The sequence below is a fragment of the Gopherus evgoodei genome, chromosome 23 (genome assembly GCF_007399415.2).
Source record: "Gopherus evgoodei ecotype Sinaloan lineage chromosome 23, rGopEvg1_v1.p, whole genome shotgun sequence".
NCBI classification, from domain to species: Eukaryota; Metazoa; Chordata; order Testudines; family Testudinidae; genus Gopherus; species Gopherus evgoodei.
The window spans coordinates 140,541-167,839 of NC_044344.1; the positions used below are offsets into that span (position 1 = coordinate 140,541).

General features: G+C 40.9%; 3 protein-coding genes across 7 annotated transcripts in view; 1 reads left to right on the top strand and 2 right to left on the bottom strand.

Annotated features, from left to right (window-relative positions):
* Positions 1–8,676, top strand: part of MPP3 (membrane palmitoylated protein 3) — a 46,585-nt gene extending 37,909 nt beyond the window's left edge. Inside the window, exons 16-19 of the mRNA XM_030541504.1 lie at positions 1,218–1,311; positions 2,757–2,865; positions 6,645–6,764; positions 8,493–8,676. Coding sequence (XP_030397364.1) covers positions 1,218–1,311; positions 2,757–2,865; positions 6,645–6,764; positions 8,493–8,672 — 503 coding nt within the window. The 3' untranslated portion in view covers positions 8,673–8,676. The remainder of the gene's footprint in view (positions 1–1,217; positions 1,312–2,756; positions 2,866–6,644; positions 6,765–8,492) is intronic.
* Positions 8,677–13,330: 4,654 nt separating this feature from the next.
* The window catches only part of LOC115639118 (ras-related protein Rab-18-B-like), a 28,132-nt gene continuing 14,163 nt past the window's right edge, over positions 13,331–27,299 (bottom strand). The window contains exons 9-11 of one of the 4 annotated variants that reach the window (XR_003997608.1): positions 20,879–20,949; positions 14,494–14,553; positions 13,389–13,414 (exon numbers count right to left, since the gene is read on the bottom strand). The gene's annotated coding sequence lies outside the window, so the exon portion shown is untranslated. The other 3 variants (XR_003997607.1, XM_030541508.1, XM_030541510.1) reach the window with 3 other exon arrangements.
* On the bottom strand, positions 13,345–27,299 carry CFAP97D1 (CFAP97 domain containing 1). Of its 2 annotated transcripts, XM_030541514.1 has the most exons (5): positions 25,289–27,299; positions 20,879–20,949; positions 20,295–20,413; positions 14,494–14,553; positions 13,345–13,414 (listed from the first exon to the last, which is right to left on the bottom strand). In XM_030541514.1, exons 1-5 carry the CDS (start codon positions 25,407–25,409, stop codon positions 13,366–13,368), a joined length of 420 nt encoding a protein of 139 aa, XP_030397374.1. In that variant the 5' UTR covers positions 25,410–27,299; the 3' UTR covers positions 13,345–13,365. The 2 variants fall into 2 exon arrangements, with proteins under 2 accessions (XP_030397374.1, XP_030397372.1); XM_030541512.1 differs by lacking the exons at positions 13,345–13,414; positions 14,494–14,553 and adding an exon at positions 18,036–18,418.

The window sequence follows — 27,299 nt, forward strand, 5'->3', positions numbered from 1 at the left end:
TTCCTTTTCCTCTTTTAGAACCTGTTTCTGCTCCCACAGAAAGCCATGGGAATCTGTCATTAACTTAGGAACAGGATAAGGCTTTTGTACTGTTTCCAGGTTGTTTTGTGATTGGGGTTTTGGGCATCTTTTGAGAGTTTAATTTTCTTAAAGGCTGTAGTGATACAAGAGATATTTGTAGCCTGTTTACTAGAAGTGATACCATTTTCCCTAGGAACGTTTATGGTCATGCCATGTGCAAGAAAAAAAAAGTGTAAAAAACTTAGGTATGCTATACTATCTTAAAGACAAAGGTTGAATTTGGCTTTCAACTCTTATTTTCCAAAAACAGGGTATTACAGATTTAAAAAGAGAGATGTTTCAGTGTCCCTCTAAAATTCCAATGGAAACATTTTTTTTTAAATGAAGCCAAACAACTTCTGCATATTTTACAACTCAAAACACAGCACCTTTGTGCCAAGGACACAACATAAATGCAAAATTGACAAACAAAAATTCATAGTTTAAAGCTGGAAGGGACCACTGTAGTAGTCTGACCCTATGCACAACACTGAACCTCGAAGAACTTCTCCCCATAACTCCTGCATCAAGCCCATGTCTTGTGATAGACCCAGACCATAACTGAAATTGAGTCTGTTTTCATTGCCCAAGCAGAGATGAATTAAAAAGCTAAATAAAGTATTTACTTTAAGACTCACCAAACTGTATGCAGAGATGCACTGTTTGACTGCAGGTTACATGCTTTTCCTTCTTCCCTCTTGTTTGTCTGACTCACTCGTTTCATCTTGTCTGAAATTGAGCTATAATTCCACCAACTGCTCCAGATAAGCAATTCCACTGATTCTACAAGGATGCAGGGTTCCACCAGGATCAGGGCCCCAGACTTCTCTTTTGAGGGAAGGGCCATGTCAGCCTATATTTGTACAGTGTCCAGCATAGTGGGACCCTGACCTTGATTGGTGGCCTTTTGGGTGTTATCATAGTATAAAAGCTAAAGTAAATTAATTGAGTTATTTCAATTTTAATCTACTGTAAGGTTTTGTTTTTATACAGGTAAATGGATTTTTGTTTTCAGTTTTGTTTTTCACTTGATGGTGTGTGTCCATTTAGTTTTGGAGGCATGAAAACCTAAGACTAAACAAAGGCAAGTCCGCATCCAACTTCTGCTAACTGCTACCCCATGTTTGATGTTCATGGTGCTGTTTCCACTCTTCCAGATACAACAAGGTCAAAGAAAAGTCATGAAAAAGAGGGAGTGGAATACAATTTTGTCTCTAAGCAATCATTTGAGATAGATGTACAGCATAACAAGTAGGTTTGTTTTAACATACTGAAATAGTGTGGCTACATTTTCAACATGTTGCTTGTCAAGATGTATAGTATATACATACCTAGTTTAGTGTAATAATGAGATGGGACAATTTTTCCAGTAAACTCTTGTTTTCAGTTTGAGTATAGACTCACGCAAAGCCTGACTGAAAGGCAAGTCAGGAACAGTAAAGGGTTGGAAAGAGGCGCAGGAGGCAGAATCCAACCTTGCTATCTGATTAGTGGCAGTTCCATTAACTACCTTTACTGCTATTTTCTGGTACATGTATGCTGGCAAGTTTTATTTACTTATTCATTGTAATCATCTTAGACTCTGAATTTGGGAATGTAAATGACCTATTGGATTATCCAGTCCATTTCCTGTTAGTGCAAGGTTTTACTATAGAATTTAAATCCGCCCCCAGAAGCCTGAAAATTAAAATTTCTTTCCTGGCTAGCTTTGTACTGTTCTCTGTGGAAAACATGAGATTTTCCCCTTCTCTATTTTTAGAATTCAGCTGAAATTACCATGGCAGTTTTCCTTTAGTTCCTTATTTGTCAGCCGCACTGATTATCACTGATGCCCTGGGGAAACTGTTGCTATTAAGCCCCAAGAAGGATCACAAAAACATGCAGAGTCTTGTAGGTGCCCTAAAAGAGTGGAGTTTTTTGTTGAAATTGTGATGGTAACAGAAAGAAACCAAACCAGTGCATAGAGCTCAGTTTGCTTTCCCCATCATAAACTAATAGTTTCAAGGTAGGTCAGATTTTGGTCCTACAGTGCTTGGATGTGGTTTTCTGCAATGTTTATAACATTTCCAGCTTCCTTTGAGAACATCCAAATAAGGATACGTATTCCAAGAGAGAGTTTTCTTTAAGGATGTTCCAGTTGCTCAATATACTCCACAGGGCCCATGCTTATTCAGTGGTACTTTTGTATTTGTTACAGTGATTTTGTGCAAGAGAAAAGATTTGACTTGTAATTAAGTCAGGGAAGCTGGGTTCTGTTAAGACTTTTGTGACCTTTGGCATGTCACTTAACTTCCCTTTGCCTGAGCTTTCTCCATGGAGAGAGGGGATGTACATATTAATTCCTTCAAAATCCTAAAGCATATTGAGAGCCTCAAATGGAAGGAGATTTCTGATTGCATTATCTCAGTTTTCTGAATGCCAGGCACTAGTTTTGTAAAGGGAGACGCCCATAGGTGCTGGAACTAGGGGTGCTGCTGCTGGAAGTGATTTCCATCATATACGGGGTTTAGAGATTGATTCAATGGCTCTCAGCATCCCCACTGTACAAATTGTTACAGCATCCCTGAAGACAACTTTTCATGGCTCCCTGGAACTAACAAATGTAACCTGTTTGGGGGAAAACAGTGGTCAAAGTTCTTCAGTTTCCTTTTCTTTGTGGCATATATTCATGAAGTATAAATACCTTAACTTTTTAGATTTGTTGAACATGGAGAATACAAAGAGAATCTGTATGGAACAAGCCTCGAGGCAATCCAATCTGTTATGGCCAAAAATAAAGTTTGTTTGGTGGATGTGGTACCCGAAGTAAGTATAGCTGTTTTTATAAAGTCATCTGATTCCAGGGGGGCATGGCAGCAGCGGTCAGAAATAAAATAAGCATGCTGCTCTAGCCAGCCACCTCAGTAAGTTAAAATGTTTGTGGCACAAAATCAAGGAAAGAAATTGTTGCAAATAACTAGTTTAGCCCCTTCCTCTGTTTGTGACCCAATCTAGATTTTTCCATCTCTTATTTTTAGGTAGTCACCAAACGCGTTAGTTGAAGAAACTCAGCCTCTGAGCTGTTTTGCAAATTTTTCACTTTTCATTATCAAGGACCTTATCCAACTCCTTTTGAAATCTGCTGACTTCAGATAGCAGGATCAAGTGCTATTTGCAGTATGTGATTGGCCAGAGTCAGATATTATTCCTGCTCTCTGATTGGATGACAAACTTTTAAAACAGAATAAAAACCTAACAATGAGAATAATGATTAAAGGATGATAGAAAATACCCTTGTTTGTAGGCAAATTATGGGTTTCCCTATGAAGAATTGGCATTCCCTAAACATTCATGTGAAGAAAAATGGTGGTGTATAGCCATTCAGAATGTGAATGAATGTTCAGGGACATGGCTTTGCAGTATTCAACCAGCTTTAAACATGGAAAACAGTCTGTTTCCCATGAGGAGAAGTAATAGAAGATGGAGTCTTTTCCTGTTGGGGTTACATATGGCCATGAGTAGGACAGAAAAAACAGCATAATCTGATCTGCTTTGAAACTTGTTTGATCTGTTTATATTGCAAATCAAATTTAACACTAAAAAAGGCAAATATACTGTGTTCAAACAAACATGAACATTGTAAAAAAAGTTACTCGATGGAGCAAATAAAAAAAAATGTCCCAAAGCTTTGTAGATGAAAATGTATAATTCTTTTTTGAAATATTTACTAGAGAACTCTTTATTCCCTCTGCACAGATTTCAGCTGTCTGCATTGCATTATTAATTTACAAGCCATACGCAAGTATGGAAAACACAATATGGCTTTATGGTATCTTATATTTTACACCCTGTTCAATCTCTCAACTTTTTAAACTAAAGCAAGCCACTGTTTGATTAGTGTTCTCATACTGAGTGCCAGCCCAAGAATTGTGTCTGGTGGGAGAGAGGAGGTAAAGGTGAGGCATGTGTGTAGTCACACACACACACACACACCAAACCAACCAAAAATAACCCACATATTTGGCCTGCCTTCAGGTTAGCTACGCAGAGGAAAAACTCAAAAAACATTTTCCTTCAGGTAAGAACGATTGTAAAGCCTTGCTTTGAACACTTGGGTTATTCCAACATGGCTCTGTTTTCAAACCTTAGACTTGGATTGGCCTGGCCTGTGTGAAGCTCTTGTTTCAAACAGTCCTACATTAAATGTGCACTAGAAAACTTTCAGTGTTCATGAACAGTGTCCATACGGGCCAGTTAGTAGGCAACACGCTGACATAGATTAGAATTTACCCCCCAGCTAATGTGGACTAAGGCACCGTGTAGACAGGCTCTAAATTTGAGGCTTTCCCTTTCCAACATACCTGCTAAGGACATAATCAGGTACCAGACTCCTCTTTTCTTAGTTTAAAAATAAAATAAAATAAATTGCACCCATTTGTCTCTGAGATCCTATGCACATTAATTAGATGCTACCTTGCACCTTATCCATATCTGAGAGCATATTGCAGCTGTTCCTGTTTTCAGAACTTGGAACTTGTAGGATTCCTCACCTAAGATTTTTGGAGACTAAGAATTGCTTAGTGGCAAAGGCACAAGAATAGGATTTGAAAGATCTAGGTTATATTTCTGGCTGTGCACTAACTTCCAGTGTACTCTTAGGCAAATCATTAGTGCTCTTAATAATCTCTCTCATGTGGGTGGTGTAAGAAGGATTTTTATTACCCTTATTTCAAAGATGGAGAAACTGAGGCTTAGTCTACACTTGGGAGGGAGGAGGGGGAAAAAAATCTAAGTTATGCAACTTTAGCTACGTGAATAACATAGTTGAAGTCGACGTACTTAGACCTACTCACCGTGGTGTCTTCACTACGGTGAGTTGACTGTTGCCACTCCCCCTCTCATGGCACTGGAGTACAGGAGTTGATGGGAGAGCGCTCGGGGTTGATTTATCGCATCTAGTCTAGATGCGATAAATCGACCCTCGCTGGATCAGCGACTGATCCAGCAGGTAGTGTAGACATACCCTGAGACACTACCTCATTAATGTTTGTAAAGGGCTTTGGGATCTTCAGATGGAAGGCTGTGTATTAGGACATTACTACAATAGAAATCTCATCTCACCAGTGCCATGGAAGCACCAATTTCCTGTTACATAGTATAGCTGCTGCAGCATCAGGTGCCAGCAGGTTAACCTTACATTTCTCTGATTTAATTAATCCACAAAGAATTGTGATACTGGGGGTCTCAGATAGCAGGTGGCTGGAACAGACATTTTTTGTCATTATATGCATCTAGTTCATGCACTCTCTAAAGACCATATACCTTTCTGTAGGTTGAGCTATGCTTAAACACCAGGGCTGGCTCCAGGTTTTTTGCTGACTTAAGTGCAAAAAAAAGAAAAAAAGAAAAAGGGGGGGCGGAGTGCTGCCACTGAAGCAAAAAAAAACCCCAAAAACCAGAGTGCCGCCACCGGAGGAGGGGTGGGAGGGGAAGGCCTGCTGCCCCTTGAAAAGTGCTGCCTCAAGCACATGCCTGGAACGCTGGTGCCTAGAGCTGGCCCTGTTAAACACCAGCCTCCTCAATTTTACAGCTTGTCCCTGTGTGATGGCTTATTAAAAAAAAAAAATCAAAGTTAATAGAAAAACAAACTCAAATACTGATGACTGCTGTAAGAGTGTATCCTGGGTTGAATATACTGTGGAGGTCACAGAAAGGTGTCAATGAAGAATTGTGCTGTGTCTTTTCCTCATATTTTGTCCTCTTTATGGAAAAAGGTTTCTTCTGGATTGTTCCTAAGCAAAGTAAATATCTTTGACTTCTCCTAGGATGAGTAATGCTATTTACAGTCCCTGGTTAATTGCTCTACAGAAAGCAATGATGCTTGCCTGTCTTGTGAATCTAGCAGCTGGTCCAAGTGCTGGCTCAGCAGAACTGAACTGCTCACTGTGCTGAGCCTTGCTGAACAAAAAGCAAACTGTGCCCTAAAAGCCCCAGTGTATTACATAGTTATTGCTTCCTATTAAGGATCTTGCCCTTGCAAGGCGAGAGTTGCAAACACATGCTCCTTTCCTGTGTAAGCCCACATGGAACTTTTCCCACCATGAACAGGCTCTGCATTCTCAGTCCTTCTGGCCACACAAAAAAGTGAGACTCTTAACTGTCACTGAGCACTGACTCCTCTCTTATGCTAGTGGTTGGCCCAGGCCACATGTCTGGGATTAGGAAATAACTTTAAATACTCTTGTCAAAGCAAGTAGAGTTCAGTTTCTTGGGTTTTGTCCCATTTTTATTAAAGGAAAGGAAGGATAATTTGGCCTAATAGGCAAGTTATATCCTTTTCTCTTGTATCGCCTTCCCCTTTCTGTAAATGTAATGCACAGCAAGATCTGTGTGCAATGACGCTGACATTTTATTCGTCTCCTTTTTTGAAGAATTAGATATAATGCTCAGACTTACAGTATTTTACACAGAGTTTCAAATGAGAAATTTACAGCTGAAATTACTAAGAACAGTTGGAACAGATAATTGAAGTTTCATACATTAATTTATCATGTAAAAATTTTCCTTAACATACATAAAAAGCTCATGTATATTTTTACTCACAGGCAGTAAAGCACCTGAGAACACCAGAGTTTAAACCATATGTTATATTTGTGAAGCCTCTTGTTCCAGAAAAGAAAAAAAATGCACCATCTCCAACTTCAGAAGAAATCTCAGCCCCACTTGTAAGTATTTTAACCTCAGTTCTTAAGATACTGAAGAAACTATTTGGAATATTTTTTCATAAGAGAAATCTGTTCCTCCAGCTGAGTGAGATAACATAACTGGCTCTAGTCTCATGATGGGAAGTCAGATTGAGAGTTCTAAGTAGCTACATTAATGTGGCAATTACCTGGAAACTCTTTTTGCCTTCCTCGGCTATGTCTCGTTGCTGATTGGTCAGTATGGACAGCAAAGCATCCTCCTACAGGACATGCGTGAGATGTTCGTCAAGATAATGATATCCAACAAAACTCAGATTTGAGATTCAGTTTTTATAAGCTGCTACAGTTTTCAGAGCCCCCATGCTAAGGTGACTACAACTACCGTTACTTCAGCTGCCATACCTTCATCCCTTATATTAGTTGACTTAATTTTCCTGAAGTGTGTTTTGCCTTTTCATATTACAAGTGTCTTCATGCTGCATTACTTTTCCTCAAATACAAGTAAAACAATAAACACAGTTGCTGACATAGTTGTTTCACTGAAATAAGCTACCCACGGAGGCAGTTGTAGGAGAAAGTCGGATGTTTCTTGAATTCATTTAGGATTTGTTTCTGCAGTATGAAGAAAGAGTAGGCAGATAATCCAAGAAAAGTAAGCAAATTATTCAAGGTGATCATGTTTCTTGCACTTCTTTCTAGAGAAGGTTTCGGATAGAATGGGAGGCATAAAACATACAATTAGCAGACAACTTGTATTTGGGCGAGGCAGAAATCTGCTGGAGAGTCACTAGCAATCCTGTTTGTTTGTTTGTTTGTTTGTTTTGGTCCGGAGGTATAGTTTCTTCTTAGGAAGACTGTACTTTGTGTTTGGCTCTTACCATGCAAATCTTCTTGGGGATAGGGATGTGGGGTTTGAGAAACAGGCTTGTTTTCAATTTAACAACACCCACCATGACTTGAACAGAGTTAGAACTTCAGAGAGAGATTCTGCCCCCTAAAATCTAACCGTGTCAGGAATGCAGGAGCAGGAGTAAGAATCTACTCTTTGTAGTCGTACAAAATAATTCCAGTTCACACCAGTGGAAACAACTAGTGTAGTCAGATTAGTTAATAACCTTGTTATTCTGCCACTGAGCAGCCTCCATGAGTACCCAGGCCACTTTTGCCTCATAACTGCAGAGTGAAGCCCAAGCTGATTAGGCTGTCCTTACATAACAAGCAGTTTAATCTTGCAAGGAAGAGGAAACTAAGCTGGTTGGTATTATCTCTTTAGAGAAATATCAACTCATTGTTCATTTATTTTGGTAATAAAGTGTGTGAGTTCACATGCACACTGCCTGTGGGATCCTGCAACGTTTCCAGTGAAGCGTTCAGTGTTGTTAAGCTTGGACACATCTGTTCCACTGTCATTGTTTTACTTTTGAAGGGAGTATGGTTGGCACCTGAGTTTGACTAGGTGCACTTTGGTTACTTTGAGTGCAATGCCATTTTACTTTTGTAACCATTTCAAAATCCCTCACTCACTCCTTCTATCCCTGAGGCCATATCACTCCTAGCATTAGCACCTTGCTCATCAAACTTGATAGCAAGAATTCATTTTATCCTTTCACATTGGCAATAGCTTTTTTGTTTTATTTCCTTTCAAAGTAGTTGACAGAAGCTTGGGGAGGATACAAGGAGGCTAAAAAATCATTAGAAGGATAGAATGACTATTGCAAGTTTAATATCTTCTCACATATTGGCCTGCAGGATGAAGAACAGCAGGACATTATTAATTCAGCAGCATTTATCGAAGAGCAGTATGGCCATTTAATTGACACTGTGCTGCTGAAAGAAGACCTCCAGAGTGCCTATAATCAGTTGAAAACTCTGCTAGAGAAGCTGAAGGAGGACTCATTTTGGGTGCCAGTGAGTTGGGTTAGATCATAACCTGCTCTCACATTATCAAAAGGAAAGCCTGTATAAAATGTGTTTGTAAATATAAAGATTATATGAGGGAAAATGTCAGCTGCACTCCAAAACCGCCAGCTTGTCTAGAAAGTAACATGAAAATGTCATATCAGTTAAACTAGACAGACCCATCAGTCAGACGCTGACATGGGGTACCTGAACCACAGTTTTTAGTAGTGTCATTTAAAATGTTGAGTGCTCAGTGTAGATTGACTGGTAAAAATTTAGTGATTTTTAAGCTTTGTAAATACTTTGTGATGTAGAGTGAAACTTCACCTACTGTCTAAGGTTCCATCCTGCCAATGGCTATGGAAACAAGTATCTTAACTCAGACAAATGGTCCAAGAGTGTGTAAGGGACAAAGCGGGCCTTGGAGATTAAATCTACGTGGCTGCGAGACTTTTCCAAATACTTCAGGAAGTTTGGATATACCGAATTTTTTAGTGTATAGATAAAATGCAGATATATTAGGATTTTGGAAATCTATGACAGTTCATAATTTGCTAAGTCTGCTATTGATAAATAGTACATGATGTACCTAGAAGTAACTGCTTTCCATTTGCCTGCCACTTATGATCTTTCCTATATATCAAATCCTTTAGCTCCAAATGTAAGCCCATACTTATTTTTGTCTTAACAATATGAAGTTATTGTTAAGCAAAATCACTGAGACTTCCCACAGAAAATATTGTAACAGCATTTCATATAAAGTCACAGCTTTTCTGTCATGGAATCCGCTCCCCATTATGTGCTCTTCATGCCAGGCATAGTGTTGCAGCTGTCATAGCAGGATAGCATCGCCTTCACTGGGTGCTGTGACAGTCTCTCTGTGAGGTACTCTGGCCCTCTGGCTGGGTCACAATCTTTTAATCCACCCTCCTGACTCACAGTTGTCCAAACTAGGCTTCAAAACTGTTTTTAACAGAATCAAACTTTCTACCCTCTCTGGTGCTCTTCTTCAGCCAGTTTCTTCCCCAGTTACTCAGGGTCCCTCCCAGGCTGCTCTCTGCCGAGAGAGCTTTCCTCACTCAGGGCTCTGCAGGAACCATCTTGCTCCCTACCATCTCTGTCCCCAGTTGGATCCTTTCAGGGCTTAAACCTGGGTCCTTTTATACAGCAATCACCTCATTCCTCTCAGGTGAAGCGCATTCTGTACTCAGGGCTGGATCAGCCCCAGGCTCAGCAAGCCACCCTGTTACATTTCCCCTCCAAAAAACAATAAGTAAAATGTTTCTCTTTTCTAGATTCAAAACAGTGTTCAATCACATTATTCATTCAGGGTCTAATATTGACCCTAATTTACTGAAAACTCCAGTGACTCTGTGTGGTTACTAGACCCCAGCCTATTCATGTGATCTTGCTATTATGTAAAGAGACCATGCATCTCAGTTTTTTCAATGAAGTCCTTGGAACTTCTTATGGAACACATGAAATTTCCGGTTTTTCTTTTCATCTATCAAAATGTTCAGGTTTTTAATAACTGCAGAATGTTTGTCCAAGATCAGTTCCACTCTTAAAGTGTTTTGCACACTGCTTCATTCTGATCAAGAAGTGAGCATGTGCTTTGTGACAATCATTGGGCAGGGTCAGTGCTTGTCTTATGACCACATTGCAACCCAAGTCTAAGACAGAATCAGTCTGGTCAGTGCAAACCCCCTGCTCTGGCCGCAGGAGAAAGTGCTGGTGGTTCTTCTGCTCCCATCTTGCTATTGTCATTGGAAGGAAGGGGTGGCACTCAGCTCTTCTGTGATTTTCTGACCCAGGCAGCACAGAGCTATGAAAAGTGAGTCAATGCCAAGATATTCAGTTTTTTCCTGACCTTAAGGTTACCACAAAAAACATTTGGGTTTTGATTTTGAAAATAAGGTCAGCTTACCCATATGGTAAAGGGGAGAGCACTGTGATCAAATAAGTCTTGGCATAGGAGTTGATTGACTGACCAGTTACTACATGCATATGTTATTGCAAGTATCAAGTTTCTCACATAAGTCAACAAGTCTGTGGTAAAACAAATGAACCCCAGTAACATTATGGAGACCTCAATGAATTATAGAGTGGAGGAGAATTTCTAGTGCTGTGACTCTGAGGAGATGGGTCATTATTATATTTGAAAAGAGTCATATCACCTGGATGGAGCCAGGTATGCCTTATATGACCATAACCAGGGCTTTCCACCATTCTTGCATGTTAAAGGTTCAGTCCATTCAGTGGAGCCCAGGCCGGAATTTGGCATATTAACATTTTATCGGGTCTTAATACCAGCTCACTAAATGTATAAACATCTTTTGCATCTTGTTTCTGTTGTAAATTTGAAACCAGCAGAAACTATGCTTCATGAAGAAATCCTGCTGTTTTCCATATTATTCATTTAGTACATTATGTTTTATAGGGAAAAGTAAAATGACCTGCTAAAGGATCTTATAGTCTGGAGGTAGACCAAAAATACAAACTACCAACAGAAATGTAGAACTACAATGTCTGAGACCAGTAAAGAAACAGAAACGAAAGTCCCCCCACTGGCCCCACTGGCCCCACACCACACAAAGAATGTTGTTAGACATAACATGAGAATTATTGTTGCTCAAATCCATTTCCTATCACTACAGCTACTGAAACTCTCACAACTACAGTTATATCCAGACACATCTCAGTTCATGTACTTTGACTCCCTTTCACTTCCAATAGTCAGTGACCCAGATTGCACATATCCAGTTCCTGAAAATGTTAAAGTCTCTAAAAAGACACTACCCAGCATGAGCAACAATCATCTTCTTACTGATAATTTTACTTAGTAATAAAACTGAAGTTATGGTTGTGTATGATTTGGAGGCAAGGAGGCAGGCTTGGGTTTCCACATAGATGTGCCCCCATGCTATGTTCCCCTCCCCACTTTCCACCTCTGAATGGAAAAAATTATCATTTTTACATCTATAGGGAATGTATTACACTTATAATAGCTATATAAATACTTAGCAGAGACAGGGGGACCTGGGACTGGATGAGCATGGAAGGGTAGCTGGGGCCTATGTGGATATGCAGAAAATTCAGGCAAGGATTTGGGTGGAAGCCAAGAATCAGAAGTGAGGTTGTCAGGTCCAGCTGACAAATCTCTCCCCTAGTGGACATACAGTCTCCATGGCCAAAGCAAGTTTTGTTTGAAGTCTTCTCCTCTCACTGTCCTCCTTACCTAGTTAGCTTCAACAGAAGGAGGGACAATGGAAGTCTTACAACAAAAATTTCCCCAGGAAACCAAGATTGTGGGTTGAATTTTCAAAAGTGACTATGAGGTACAAGTCCCCTTGAAAGTCAGTGGGAGTTGTGTGCCTAAATCACTTAGGCCAGAGCTATGCTAGAAAAGGTTTGCTGGTATAGCTAGAATGGCAAACTCTACTTGTATAGACAAAGCTTATACTAGGGAAAAGGTGCTTCCTCCTCCCCCCAGTCTCATGCCAGTATAACTGTATTTACGTTAGGTTCTTGGCAATACAGACATTGCAAAAAGTTACAGTTCGAACTGACATTATACTGGCAAAAGTATCTAGTAGAGACCTAGCCTTAGATGTAGAGGAAAACTCCACCTTGTACCCTCTTTGAGGAAGACACTTTCTCAGGCTGCTGGGCCTGCAGTGGCCTGCCAGCGAGAAGCTCTGGACTGCCAGATTGGTTCCTCTCTGAAAAGCCACAGGTGCTTTGCCAGAGAGAAACAGTGACTCCTCCATGCCAGAACCACAACCCCTGAGTGTCCAGCCGCTTTGCCTGCAAGTCTCTCCGCACTCTGCCTCACCCACCACATCCCGGCGGGGGCAGCTCACAGGCAGTGCTGCTGGATAAGCATAGCTGGTAGTTGAGGCACCCTCTCTATTTTATAATTGTTGAGCATAACTCTTTGAAAGCAATTTTAAACTGAAGAGCAAAATTTCACACCAAGTGACTTTGTGAGACTATCAGATGGAAAGGTGGTGCCTTTGTGTAAAATAATCAATGCCTCTGTAGATTTATTGCAGATTACTAACATCTTTAATAAATCCAGCTAGACATGATAAAATATATACTGTGTATCACCATGAACAAGGGTGTAGGTTAGATGAAACAGCCTTCTCTGTGCTGTAAAATAATATCATCAGAAATCTACTCAATGCAGGAATTACTATCAAACCACTTACAAAATGGTAGCAGTAAAAGTACAACATAGTTTCAGTTTGCTTTATTGTCCAGTAAATCCCAATAGAGGAAATAGTTGCTAAAAGAACCAAGATAAATGGAAATGTGCAGATTTTGTAAAATATTTAAAATTACAATAACTGAAAACATTTCATGGTCTAAATTGGTATCAAACACTGAGCTACAATGTCTTTTGCAGTGTGGTTCATGTAATAAATGATCTTTGCCTCCATTTCTATCCTGTGCGGGCATCAAACCCTGTAGTTAAACACAATTGCCTTTTTATTAATTTGGGAGAATTGTGATGTGAGTTTTTTAGGTGCAGTTTTGTTTGTAAATTCAAAATAAATTATGGCAAAAGTAGACATGTATGTGGTGAAGATTTTGGGGCTGGAGTGGGGAGTTGCACTTTTATAGGAAAACTGCATTCATTCAATGCTCCATTTTATTTTACAATCCTAAGAAAACATCAGCCAGTTGTAATAGGTATCCTTAACAGGCCATCAGACTTTCAAGATGTGCTAAGTGTCTGCTGTATTATCCATGCCTGGTGTAATCTCCTGCAGTTAGGAAAGAAAAGGGAGGGGAATTGAAAAAAATCAGTTCATAATGGAATTGCAATTCAAAGTCTTGACTCCATGAGGAGTTATGCCTGAGGCTCCAATTCAGCACAGTAGTTAGCACATTGACTTCAGCAAAACCTAAATACGTTTAAATATTTTGTTGAATCGGGGCCCAAGTGGGAGGTCTACAAATTGGGCATCCTGGGACATTAAAAGGATAAAGAAATTATTTGTGAATGTCTCCGATTTTACAAACCTTTTAGGACATTTATTTAATCTTTTTGCCAATTTTGTCCTTTGGCAAACACCAGTTTCCTCCTTTTTGCATTTTGAGTGCATTATGAAATGAAATTTTGCCTCACCTTGCCAGGGCCCATTGTTTACTCACCAGCCCCATGATGTCAGTCATCATATAAAGGCCAAATTCTGCCCCTAATAAACCAGCTATTCAGCAACTAACCTAATTTAAAATTTCATTTACTATTTAGGGCTCAAGCATTTCTGCAACAGCCAGGGCCTGTGGAGAGGGGGTGCAGGGAACTGAATGATGATAGGCAGGGTTCCAACTGAATGGGTACACCGGGGAGTTGGGAGGTGTTTGTACTGGCACCAGCTGAGGGGCTTGTAGGGGAAAGATCTCAGCTGGCTGGAACAGGAGCAAATAGAAGAAGGTGGCAATGTCCAGGCTTCAAACACATTGCTGGAACAAATTCCAGCTGGAGTGGTGATTTGCGGGCCCTGTAGGACCAGCAGGTAAGTTGAGAGAGGAAAGGATTGTGAATCTCTCTCACTCTGTCTCTCTCACACACACACCCTTTCCCCATCCATACAGACATCAGTTATTTCAGTAGATGCCATGTTTAAATGCAAGCTTCCAGGTCCCTCAACAGTCCTGCATTTCATGGGTGGGCAGGCACCTGGCAGGATTTGGACCAGTCTCTCCTAGGTATTATGTACATGCACTGACTGCAGAAGGGGTAAAATACACACACAAATCAGGCCACATCACTAACACCACTTTGTGACAGCAACATACAGTTTTAGAAAATGGATAAAGCCAAGGCACAACTGTATACCTAGCTATCCCGAGAAGCAATGAGATACCGCGTGGTATTCCGGATATAGTGCCGTGAATTCTGCCAACGAGAAGGGAAGAGTATAGATTTGTCAGTGACACTGATTATCTATTAAAGTGACTATTAGGATTTTAATTAAAACAAGTACACTGTCTGATCATGATGCTTTTTTTTCCTCTTAAACACGTCTGCATCCTGTTCCTTCAGAACTTACGTTTCTGCAGTGCAGTAATGAGTCATTAATGGGCTTAATCTAGTCTTTTGCGGATCGCTCATCCATGTTTTCTGTTTTATTAGTAGTTAGTGTAAATGCCTGAGGCCAAAAGTAGACCCTGATTTTGGATTCTTCTGATTTGGACATCTCAGCATGAGGTGTCTTGGGTCTGATTTTCACATGTGCTGTCTCCCATAATTCTAGTTAAAGCCATGGGGAGCTGAAGGTGCTCGAGTTGGGCATCGAATAGCAGAAGCCACTTTTGAAAATGCAGCATTTTTAATCCTGATTAAAGCATGTGTTTCTGAGCTACCAAAAATGTGCCACACCTCACAAAACAAGGAAAGACATAGACCCTGCCACAGAAAGCTCACATTCTAAATCATGTATTTTACTTACTTCCTGCCTAAAACCTTGATAAAGAATTCTGTTAGTCTTCTAAATTTCCTAGAGCTGAAGTACCAGGACACTAAGGGTATCTGGAAACCCAGGTCTTGCTTAACCCTTTTGACAGTAATGCAGCATACAGGAGGGTGTAATGGGCCTCTGAATCATCTTCAGTAACTGAGGTATCCAAAATGGGCTCAGCAACTTCATTTTAAAATGAGAGACAGAGACATGACAATTATTGTGTAAACTCAATAGTCTTCCTTCAACAATGAGCTGCAGCTGTTCCATAACTTTGTTTCCTTCTCTGTAGGGAATTTTGTGGCATTGTGATTTTTACTGCATGCATAAGCAGTGACTTAAGGGAGACATTTAATTCTGTGACAGAGAAATTGGGGTTAGCAACTTTTTACAATTATAGGAGAGGACTATGCTTTCAAAGCGGTGTGGGGGAGAAAATGCATATACAACCCCAGTTCACTAATAACAGGGCTTATACACTCTTCTCCCACACTCTGCTTAAGAATTTCCCCAGATTCTCAAATTCTTCCAATGCTGAAAAAATTAATTAACTGAAAGTCAGTAGTTGCTTTGACTTAAAAATATAAAGTCTTAGTTCCACTCTGGAGAGTGGCACATAGATTATGCCCCAAAGAACGGAATTGTGCCTATAACCTGCTGTCTGGGCTGAGAACATCCCTCAGGTAAATCATGTTTCAGGTGTTGCTAAGACTGCAACATGAGGCAGCTCTTCTTCCTCTTATGATATGATGCAGGAAGCAGATGGAGTCCTTGGAGAAATTCTTGCAGAATGGAGGAGCTATGAGGAGAGAACTAGCATAGATACATGCACCTAATTTTTTTATAACTTTCTTTTCATTATCTCCATCCCATTGCAAACTGAATTAAACATCCTAATAAAAGGAATTGGTTGTGGGGAAAGACAGTAACTTACAGCCTGCCAGTGTGAACACAACATGAGCCTCATACACAGGGGTTCTCAAACTGGGGGTTGGGACCTCTCAGGAGGTCATGAGCTGTCAGCCTCCACCCCAAGCCCTGCTTTGCCTCCAGCATTTATAATGGAGTTAAATATATAAAAATATTTTTAATTTATAAGGGGGGGAGTCACATTCACCATACAAAAGTCTGAGAATCACTGCTCTAATAGACCACAAGGAACCATAAAGTTAGAGAAATTTCCGGTTTAGACTCCAGTGACTTTACAAAGTTTCAGTGAGAAATCAGTCGCTGCTGTCGGTCAAATTAGGGACCCTGGCCAGAAATTAAGGTTCAGACTCTTCGTTCGGTGATTTTTGTCACTTATTCCAGTTTGTAGCTAACCAGAAAAAGCCAGAGCCTAAAATCTTGTTCAGCCACAAATGGATTTTATATCTGAAATCATGCATATGATGTGATAGACCCAGGCCAGTTGGGAATAGCAGAGTAGTTGACGGGAGATATACTGGTCACTGAAAAAGCAGTTTTCTGTTCCCTGAGTGACCAGAGCAGGGGCTGCTCCAGGCTAATGAGAACACCTGACTCCAATTAACCTGCTAAGAGTAAGGTGAGGCTGTTAAGCACCTGACTCTAATTAAGGCCCCTCTGATGCTATAAAAGGGCTCACTCCAATCAGACCAAAGGGAGCTAGAAGAGAGGAAGTGCATGTGAGGAACTGGGAGCAAGAGGTGTGCAAGAAGCTGGGCCCACGTCCAGACTAACCCGCGGCATTGGCGGGTTAAAATTGATTGCTCGGGGATCGATATATCACGTCTAGTCTGGACGTGATGTATCGATCCCCGAGCGCGCTTACATCGATTCCGGAACCCCATCAACCCGAACGGAGTTCTGGAATCGACACGGAGAGCCGCGGACATCGATGCCGCACCGTCCAGACGGGTGAGTACCTCGATTTTAGAAATTCGACTTCAGCTACGTTATTCACGTAGCTGAAGTTGCGTATCTAAAATCGATTTTAATACCCTAGTCTGGACGTGGCCTGAGATTGAGTAGGTATCCTGCTTGAGGACTGAGAAGTACAAGTGTTATCAGACATCAGGTAGTGAGGACAAAGAAGATGTTGGTAGGAGGCTATGGGGAAGTAGCCCAGGGAGTTGTAGCTGTTGTGCAACTGTACCAGGAGGTGCTCTAGACAGCTGCAATCCACAGGGCCCTAGGCTGGAACCTGGAGTAGAGGGAGGGCCCTGTGGACTCAAGAAAAGAGATCTTGGAGTCATTGTGGCTAGTTCTCTGAAAACATCCACTCAATGTGCAGCAGCAGTCAGAAAAGTGAACAAAATGCTGGGAATAATTAAGAAAGGGATAGATAATAGGACAGAAAATATGGTGCCTCTTCATAAATTCATTCACCCACATCTTGATTATGTGCAGATGTGGTCACCCCATCTCAAAAAAAATATATTGGAATTGGAAAAGGTTCAGAAAAGGGCAACAATGATTAGGGCTTCTGTATGAGGAGAGATTAATAAGATTGGGACTCCTTATTTTAGAAAAGAGGTGGCTATGGGGAGAGATGATTGAGATCTATAAAATCATAACTCTTATAGAGAAAGTAGATAAGGAAGTATTGTTTACTACTTCTCATAACACAAGAACTAGGGATCACCAAATGAAATTAATAGGCAGCAGGTTTAAAACAAATAAAAGGAAGTCTTTCTTCACACAATACACAGTCAACCTGTGGAACTCCTTGCCAGAGGATGTGAAGAACAAGACCATAACAGCGTTCAAAAAAGAACTAGATAAATTCATGGAGGATAGGTCCATCAATTGCTATTAGCCAGGACAGGCAGGAATGGTGTCCCTAGCTTCTGTTTGCCAGAAGCTGGAAATGACCAACAGGCAATGGATCACTTGATGATTACCTGTTTTGTTCATTCCCTCTGGGGCACTGGCCACTGTCAAAAGACAGGACACTGGGCTGGATGGACCCTTGGCCTGACCCAGTAGGGCCATTCTTATGTTCTAGATACACATATAGCCAATGTAAGACTGTTTTAGTTTGCTTTAATAAAGGATGTATATGCCCAGAACTACAGGATCCAGAGAAACTAGCCAACAGCTGAGCATGCACATTTTGGTTTGGAAAACTTTAAGATCAGCCAATTCATCTCCTGAGCCTAGTTTAGTCTGACTATAGTTGCAAATAGTGTTTCCAGGAATAAAATGATTATACATGCCTGCCAATCAATCTCAGACTTCCTACGATCATATGTAGGTTTAGGGTCACCAAGTCGCTTCAAAATCCCCTGATTTTCAACAGTGATCCTCACTATCTCCCTGTTCTGCTTCTCCCTATTTGAGCTGCAAAAAACAAATGTGAATGAAAACCTTATTTGTAAAACCATAGAATTCTCAGAATCTTTGTGCTGAATGGCTGACACTAATGAGGCATGAGCTGATGGTAACAGGTGGCATATACTCAGTCAAAATAATTTTATCTGTCCTCTACTAAGGGGCATAACTGATGTATTTCGCTGAGTTTGCTCACTTATGATTAACTCTAATCCACGGCTCTCCAATAAAGGCGCAATATCAGATGCTGCCTAAAACCCAGAGTTGTGAAATCATATTTTTTGGCATAAGTTCCCCCTCCAGACTGATTTCTAGATTTATTATTGTTGGTTACTTTGCAGCACCCCAAACTATAGCAGGTGTTTCCCAGTGCATCTGTAGAGCCCTGCCCCAAACAGCTTACACTATATCACACGTGCTGCAGGAAAGAAGCAACAGAACAGAAATGAAGGGTGTAGAAGGGAAGACAGTAATAAAATGCTGCTGCTAGACATGTGCACCACGAGTGGAATCTTGTCTATAGTTTTAAATATACAAAAAGAAAATACATATTTTGGTCAGCTCACTTCAGATGGGTGTCCTAGTAGGACTAGATTATAAGGAGGGGCATGAACGTGGCTCGGGTAGTGATATATTGTTAAATCAGTTTGGGAGGGCATTCCATGATTGGGGAGGGCAGCATGGAAAAGGGCTGACATGTTTGAGGGAGAATGAGTGTACTGCATATCTGTCATGACTTGACTATGGGGCAGCCATGCCTAGGGGTTAGAACAAGAGTCAGACACCAAGCAGCGGGCCGGGCCAGGTCAGGTCAGCAGGTGATCAGAGGCAGAGACCGTGCTGAAGGGCTGACTGAACCAGCAGGAGTAGGCAGGGTCAGGTTACCAGCAGATCAGAGTCACTGGATGATGGGTTGGAACATACTGCTCCCCCCTCCACAACAGTATCAGGGTTGGAAGTGCAGAATGGGTGACGGCTCATGAAAGACAAAGTTTGATAAATAGGGAGGGACAGAGCTATGCAGGGCTCTGAAGGCGAGGAAGGACAGGAAGCAAAAACTTCTTGTGGAATGAGAGCAGACAGTTGAAGGATGCAGGGGGTGGAGGCTGATATGGGCTGAGAGAGAGGCCAGCTTACTGGACACGTTTTGCATGGATTGGAGGGGGTGATATGGATGCCAGGGTAGCCAGAGAAGAGAAAGTTGCTTCATCCAGACAGGTGATGATGAGGGTCTGGGTGTGAGTTTTTGCTGGGAGGCCAGGTGAGCTGAGTTGGAGAGTGCACAGAGAAAAGTAGAGCAGGCCAAGGCCAGAGCCCTGCAGACTCCAGGCAGAGAGTGGGTAAGGTAAGAAGACTCCCCCCCCCACCCAAAGGAAAGACAGTCAGAGGGGCAGGAGGACAGTGCTGCAAAGGCATGCATGCCTGTGTGTGTGTAGGAGATGAATGGCAGCATCAAAAGCCATGAGGGCGGGTCAAGGAGCATGAGCATACAGTTGAGGCCCGTGGAGTGGAGCAAAGAGCAGTTACTGCTTTGTCCCCTTCCCTCCCAGAAACATGTAAAAGTGACTTTCATGGTGGGGTGTGGGACATGAGTGCTGCCCTGCTGGTGCAACTCCAGCTGCTTCTGCCAAAAATGGCCCCTTTTAAGCCTCAGGGCATCATCTGGCCTCAGATGGTAACATGTCCCCAAAGGCACCAGTGCAACTTCTGAGAACAAAGGAGTGAACCTGAAAGGATGATAACTGAGATAGCTCTATCTTTTGTGAAGCATGAGTTCTTTGCAGCTGGACTGTCTGCTGTACGTTTTGCTATGCCCAGCACAATGGTGAATCTGAGCCTGAGTGAAGCTTTGGGCTGCTCCTGTAATCCAAATAATACTATCTACCTCCTCTGAAAGTATTCATTCCAGCAATCCACCATCCCTGTCCCACGCTGAATGGTAGCTAACCTCTCTGCCAGCTGCTTGTTTTCTCTTTCGATTCTACCAATTTTCTTCTGGTCCTCCTGTGCAAGAGACCCAGTTTTGTGATACCACTCTCCTGCTTCAAATCCTTCCTCAAGAGGCATTTTATAGGGTTAGTGTCCCATCAACCTCCACTCCCATAGTCCATTATCTGCCAGCCAGCCCCCCATGCCCACTCCTGTCATCCATCATGTCCATAACTGCCATGCTCTTTGCTTGTCCATCACTACTGCCTTCCCCACTGGTTCATCCAAATAAATATATGTATTTCAAAGAAACTAACAAGATATGCAGAGGCCTGGAGCATCTTTGATCCTTTTACTATGATTTCTGCATCCTCTCACTCTCCCCACCCCCTTTCCTAGGTGTGAACCCTTACTGTGCCACACCCAAAGTCAGTTTACTTATCTGAAGCACTGCCTGATTTTTATGGCACTGTGTAAAGCATGATGAATAAACCTCAGTTAGTACAGGAAAGAACTGAACATGCATGGAAAGACGAGTACCTGAATCTTGCTCATTTTAAAGTGATGGTGAGTTTGTGCTCGTGGGGGTTTATTATCAACACGAGGTCTTGCTGGAGGAAAAAGACAAAATCAAAATGAACGTTATGCTATGATGAGTCTTCAAGAGCTGCTGACACCCTGCTCCCTTTCCCCAGTCTTTTATTACTTAACACAACATCATAAGAACATAAAACTGGCCATATTGGGTCAGACCAATGATCCATCTAGCCCAGTATCCTGTTTTCTGACAGTGGCCAATGGCAAGTGCTGCAGAGGAAATGAACACTTCAGGTCATCATCAATCGATCCATCCTGTCATCCACTCTCAACTTCTGGCAATAAGAAGCTAGGAACACCCAGAGTATGGGGTTGCATCCCTGACCATCTTGGCTAATAGCCATTGATGGACCTGGTGAACTTAGGGGTACACAGAGGACTTCCAGGGGATACATCAACTCATCTAGATATTTGCCTCGTTTTACAACAGATTACATAAAAAGCACTAGCAAAGTCAGTACAAATAAAATTTCATACAGACAATGATTTGTTTATACTGCGGTATATACCATACAATATTTATATTCCAATTGATTTATTTTATTATATGGTAAAAATGAGAACATACGCAATTTTTCAGTACTAGTGTGCTGTGACACTGCTGTATTTTTATATCTGATTTTTGTAAGCAAGTAGTTTTTAAGTGGGGTCAAACTTCGGGCTAAGCAAGACAAATCAGACTCCTGCAAGGGGTACAGTACTCTGGAAAGGTTGAGAATCACATTCTTTTTGAACCTCCATTATAGTTTGGCTTTCATAACATCCCCTGGCAACAAGTTCCACAGGTTGACCATGCATTGTGTGAAGTACTTTTTGTTTTTTTTTGTTTTAAATATGCTGCCTATTGATTTCATTGTGTGACCCCTCATGCTTGTGTTATGTGAAGGGGTAAATACTTCCTTATTCACTTTCTCCACCACATTCATGCTTTTGTAGACCATTATCACATCCACTCTTAATCGTCTCTTTTCCAAGCTGAAACATCCCCATCTTTTTAGTCTCTCCTCATGCAGAAGCTGTTCTATACCCTTAACCATTTTTGGTCGTCTTGGTACCTTTTCAAATTCTAATATATCTTTTTTATATGGGAGGCATGACCAGAGTTGCATGCAGTATTCAAGGTGCGGGCACACCCTGGATTTATACAGAGGCAATATGATATTTTCTGTCTTATCTATCCTTCTCCTAATAGTTCCTAACATGCTGTTAGCTTTTTTGGCTGCTGCTGCACATTGACCAGATGGTTATAGGGAACTACCTACAATAACTCCAAGATCTCTTTTTTGAGAGAGAACAGCTAATTTAGACACCATCATTTTGTATGTATAGGTGTGATTTATGTTTTCCAGTATGCATTATATTGCATCGAACATTGAATATCATCTCTGTAACAGGGCCAGCACCCGTCTCTCGTGCGTGCCCCCTTTTCTCTGGCCAATAGTGCCTGCAAACACAGTTCTTTTCACCTTGGAGGGACCCACCTCTTGTGGATGGCCCCCTTTCTCTTGGTTAGGTGAGAGACTGCTTTTGGGGTTTTTTGATCTTCAAACAGGGTGGCACTCGCCTCTCGTGAGCCCCCCCCCCCCAGCTCATAGTTTTCTTGGCTGGTCTTCGGCAGCTCAGGCCTCCAGCCAAGCCACACATTCTGTCCCCCTTCTGGGGTATACAGTCCAAGTTCTTTCTCAGCCCTGGTATGGGGCCATAGCTCTGCAGTTAACTGCCTGTGGCCTGCTGCTCTAATAGACAGCCTGGAACCCAGCCCTCCCTCATCAAGATCCACACAGCAACTGAATTTCTCTGCACTCTGCTGCTTGTCTTATATAGAATCCTTCTGCCCCAGATTGGTCGCTCCAGCAACTCCTCTGATTGGCTGCTCTTCTGCAGCCACTCCAGGCTGCCTGGAGAATTTCTCGCTGCTCTATTCTGGGAAAAGGTGATGCAGGGCCGTGAGGCCTCCAGAAAGGGACCTCTGGACGTAGCCCATCTTGCCATAATCTGCAGTTTTATTGCCCAGCCACTCAGTTTTGTGAGATCCCTTTGTAATGCTTCATAAACTGCTTTGAACTTAACTATCTTGAGTAATTTCATATTGTCTGCACATTTTGCTACCTCATATTACTCCTTTTTTCAGATAATTTATGAATATGTTGAACAGCACTGGTCCCAGTACAAATCCCTAGGGGGCACCACTATTTACCTCTCTCCATTTTGAAAACCAGACATATAGTCCACCTGTTTGTTTTCTATCCTTTAACCAGTTACTGATCCACGAGAGAACTTTCTTCTTATCCCATGACAGCTTACTTTGCTTAAGAGCCTTTGGTGAGGGACCTTGTCAAAGGCTTTCTGAAAGTCCAAGTATGCTATATCCTCTGAATCACTCTTGTCCAAATGTTTGCTGACCTACTCAAATAATTCTAATAAATTGGTGAGACATGATTTCCCTTTACAAAAGTCATGCTGACTCTTCTCCAACAAACTGTTCATTTATGTGTCAGATAATTCTGTTCTTTACTATAGCTTCAACCAATTTGCTTGGTACTGAAGTTAGGCTGACCGGCCTGTAATTGCCAGGATAGCCTCTGGAGCATTTTTTAAAAATTGGTGTCACATTAGCTATCCTCCTGTCAACTGGTACAGAAGCTGATTTAGGTGATAGGATACATACCACAGTTAGTAATTCTGCAATTTCTATTTTTGAGTTCCTTCAGAACTCTTGGGAGAATACCATCTGGTCCTGATTTATTACTGTTCAATTTATCAGTTTGTTCCAAAAACCTCTGGGACAGTTTGTCACCTAATAAGAATGGCTCATGTGTGGGAACTTTCCTCACAGCCTCTGCAATGAAGACTGATGCAAAAAATTAATTTAGCTTCTCTACAATAGCTTTATCTTCCTTGAGTGCTCCTGTAGCACTTTGATCGTCCAGTGTCCCCACTGATTTTTTGGCAGGTTTCCTCCTTCTGATGTACTTAAAAAAAAATTTGCTATTGGTTTTTCAGTCTTTGGCTAATTGCTCTTCATATTCTTTTTTGGTCTGCCTAATTATATTTGACTTGCCAGAGTTTATGCTCCTTTCTATTTTCCTCAGTAGGATTTAACTTCCAGTTTTTCAAAGATGCCTTTTTGCCTCTAACTACTTTTACATTCTTGTTTAGCTGCAGTGGCACTTTTTAAGTCCTCTTGCTATGTTTTTTTAATTTGGAGTATACATTTAATTTGAGTTTCTGTTACAATGTTTTAAAAAGTTTCCATGCAGCTTGCAGGCATTTCACTTTTGTGTCTATATCTTTTAACTTCCATTTAACTAGTTTTGTCATTTTTATGTAGTTCCCCTTTCTGAAGTTAAATGCAACAGTGGTTATATTATTACCATGGGAGGTATTTGACAGATTTACAACTGGCTGAAACCTCCAGTATCCATTTCTCAGACTCTTCTAAGCAGCAGTTTGAATTTTTAAGGAAAAAATGTTCCCTAGTGCTGAAGAATTTGGGGAAGTTGGCAGCATTTTGTGAAGTGTTCAACCAGGTAAATATGTCAAAACTTTTTTTCTCAGATGGCTGCATTTCCTGGTTTTCAGCCCAGATGAAACAAGAAACCCAATTACCATAAGACTTCTAGCCCAATTTACAGACTAAATGGGTTCTGCTAAGCAATGAAACCTTGAAGATTATCAGAACTAAATCTGCAAACCTTTTGAATCTCATCATTAATTATTAGAAAGTATCTCATATTTTTAATCTATTCATTTTATCTCTGAATCAGAATAAACAGAAATTAGAGAATCTTAACTTCAAATTAATAAAAAGCCCAATTGTCCTAATAATTCTTCCATCAGTGCTTGCAGGTCACATACACATTTTTCAATATTTATGTGTGTATGATATTCTTATCAATAAAACTATCTGATCACTAGCAATGCCAATTTAATAAACTCTTCTTACCTATCCTTCAACATCAAAAGAAACTCTTAATAAGTTTGGGTATAAATCTGTATGTAAAATTATAAAGTTCTGAGAAAGTTTCAAATCCTCATGAAACCCTGTGTCATTCTGTGAATCCACTGGCTCTCATCATGGAAACTACAAACTAACAGGAGTGTATGTCATCTTAAAACATGTGTCTGGTCTTATCTTAAACAGAGAAAGTACCCATATTTCCCAGCAGGATTTCCTCAAGCCTTCTTTACTTATACAGAGTCCTGACTGAAATTCCTATTTTTCTGGTGTATATAATTTAAACTTTCTGAGTTGTATGGCTAGCTATCCTTCAGGAAAATGTCTCATCCGGTTTTAAAACCTTTTAACTGTGACTTCAAAAATGTGGAGGAGAAATATTTAAGAAAACATACCGAGTTCTAGTTTGTTCTTGTGAGAGAGATAGTCACCAATGTCCAGTTCTTTCTTCATGGTGGTACTCTGCCTGTGATTGGCAACAATCACTGGATATGCTAAGTACTCTAAACTGCTCATCTTTGCTGTTCTAATCCTAGATACCAAGTAAGGAGATAAAGCCCTAGTGTAAAATGAGTTGTACCACTGAAAGTTGCCATAGATACTCCACTTATGACATCAGAGGCCAGCATTTGCTATAGGAGAAAGCACTGCAAGCATAACAAATTGTTTTGGTGAAATTAACCAACCAGCAAGCAGCTTCTCACTGCAGATAAATATTTCTTAATAAAAATAGCTTGCTCACACAACCAGATGTTCCAAAAGGATTCTAAATCTGTAGCTTTCTAAATGCTTCTTATAACTCCTAGTACTATTGTGTGTATGTATGTTTGTTACCTCACCCCTCCCTATGTTTGGAACTAAATGCAGAATTCCTTTCTTTGTGTTGCCTTTCCCTCAATAACTTCTACACACACGCACATGTGCACACGCAGCAGCACCCTCCCACGGCCACGTCTCTATAAACCAATCGAGTTGTTCTTCCTCCAGGGTAGGAAGGAAGATGAATTATTTCTACACTAAAAAACTTGGAAGGTGCTGAAATACTATGGTGATGGGACCAGATAAGCACCTAGACAGGTAATCTGTCTGGCTCAGGAAACTGCATGTAATTTTAAGTGAATCTTTCACATTCTTAGACTAAGAGAATTTTCATTGGGACTCTCTAATTTGCTTTTCTAATATTTCTTTTTTAATTATTTTGAACACAGTGCAATAAAGGTGGTTTATAGTGCAATGTTGTATGTGCTAAGCAAACCCACTAGTATTCATTGGACAATCAAAACTAAGTTGTGGAATATTGTTATGCGATTAATTGCATATAGTGACCTAATAAATAAACAAAAAATAGAGCCAAACCCAAACCCACAATGGGAAAGCCCCGAACTGAACATGGGTGTTACAAGCAGAAAGTTGATAGTGCTTTTGCACAGACAGTAATGCTGTACCTGTCCCTGCCCCATGGCAGCTCAGCAGGAGGTTGGTAGAACAAACATGTTTAAGGGATATTCATATCTCAGAAAACATCTTATAAGACACTAGGCTATTTCTCAAAAGTGCAGGTGGCCCTAGGGTACAGCATCTGCAAGGCATTGATAAAACAGTGGCCCGTTGCAGTGGCTCACTCCTCTAAGTGAGAGTCTCGCAAGCCCTTCTTCTGTCGCTTGTCTCAAGCATTAATTCAGCAGATTTTTCCTTTTGATAATTAGGGCAAGCAACAATATAATACACTGATGACTTGACAATTTAAGTTTGAAATAAAGTTAAATCTAAATAATTAAACCTTTCTTTCAAAATTTAAATACCTCAACAACAGAGGTGAAAAAGGAGGAGAAAAGGGAAACACTGCATGGGAAATGCTCCCTTTAGTGCTTGTTACTACAGGCTGGTGTGACACAGATGCCCATTTGCGGGTCAGTGCTCTGTTAGCAGCTCCCATCAGGCCTGACATACTACAGCTAACTATAATTATAATCTGCATGTAAAAGGTGTCATGTAAACTATAATTGGAAAACTAATACCACACTGATACTTAAAATTATTGCATGTTGTACATATGGGATGTGTTCGAAGAGTTATGGATATGTGCTAGAATTATATTATTAAAATGTGTTTGGCAAGCAATGCATAAGCTCATTGTGCCCTGAACAACAGAATGTGTATTTGTTTGTCTGACCAACCAGGCACAGACACCAAAGGCACATGTATGTAAAAGGCAAACAAAGCCATCAACTTAGTGAGTGGGGGGAGACGGGGTCTTCCATGGATCTGAACCTCAAATGATAAGTAATTGAGTCAACTAATTGTATATAATATTACTGTATTACAAAATTGGGGGTAAGGTGTTTTATGAAAGCTAGTGTCACATTGTGAAATATCTGTATTAACACCAGCTGAGGCATTATGGAT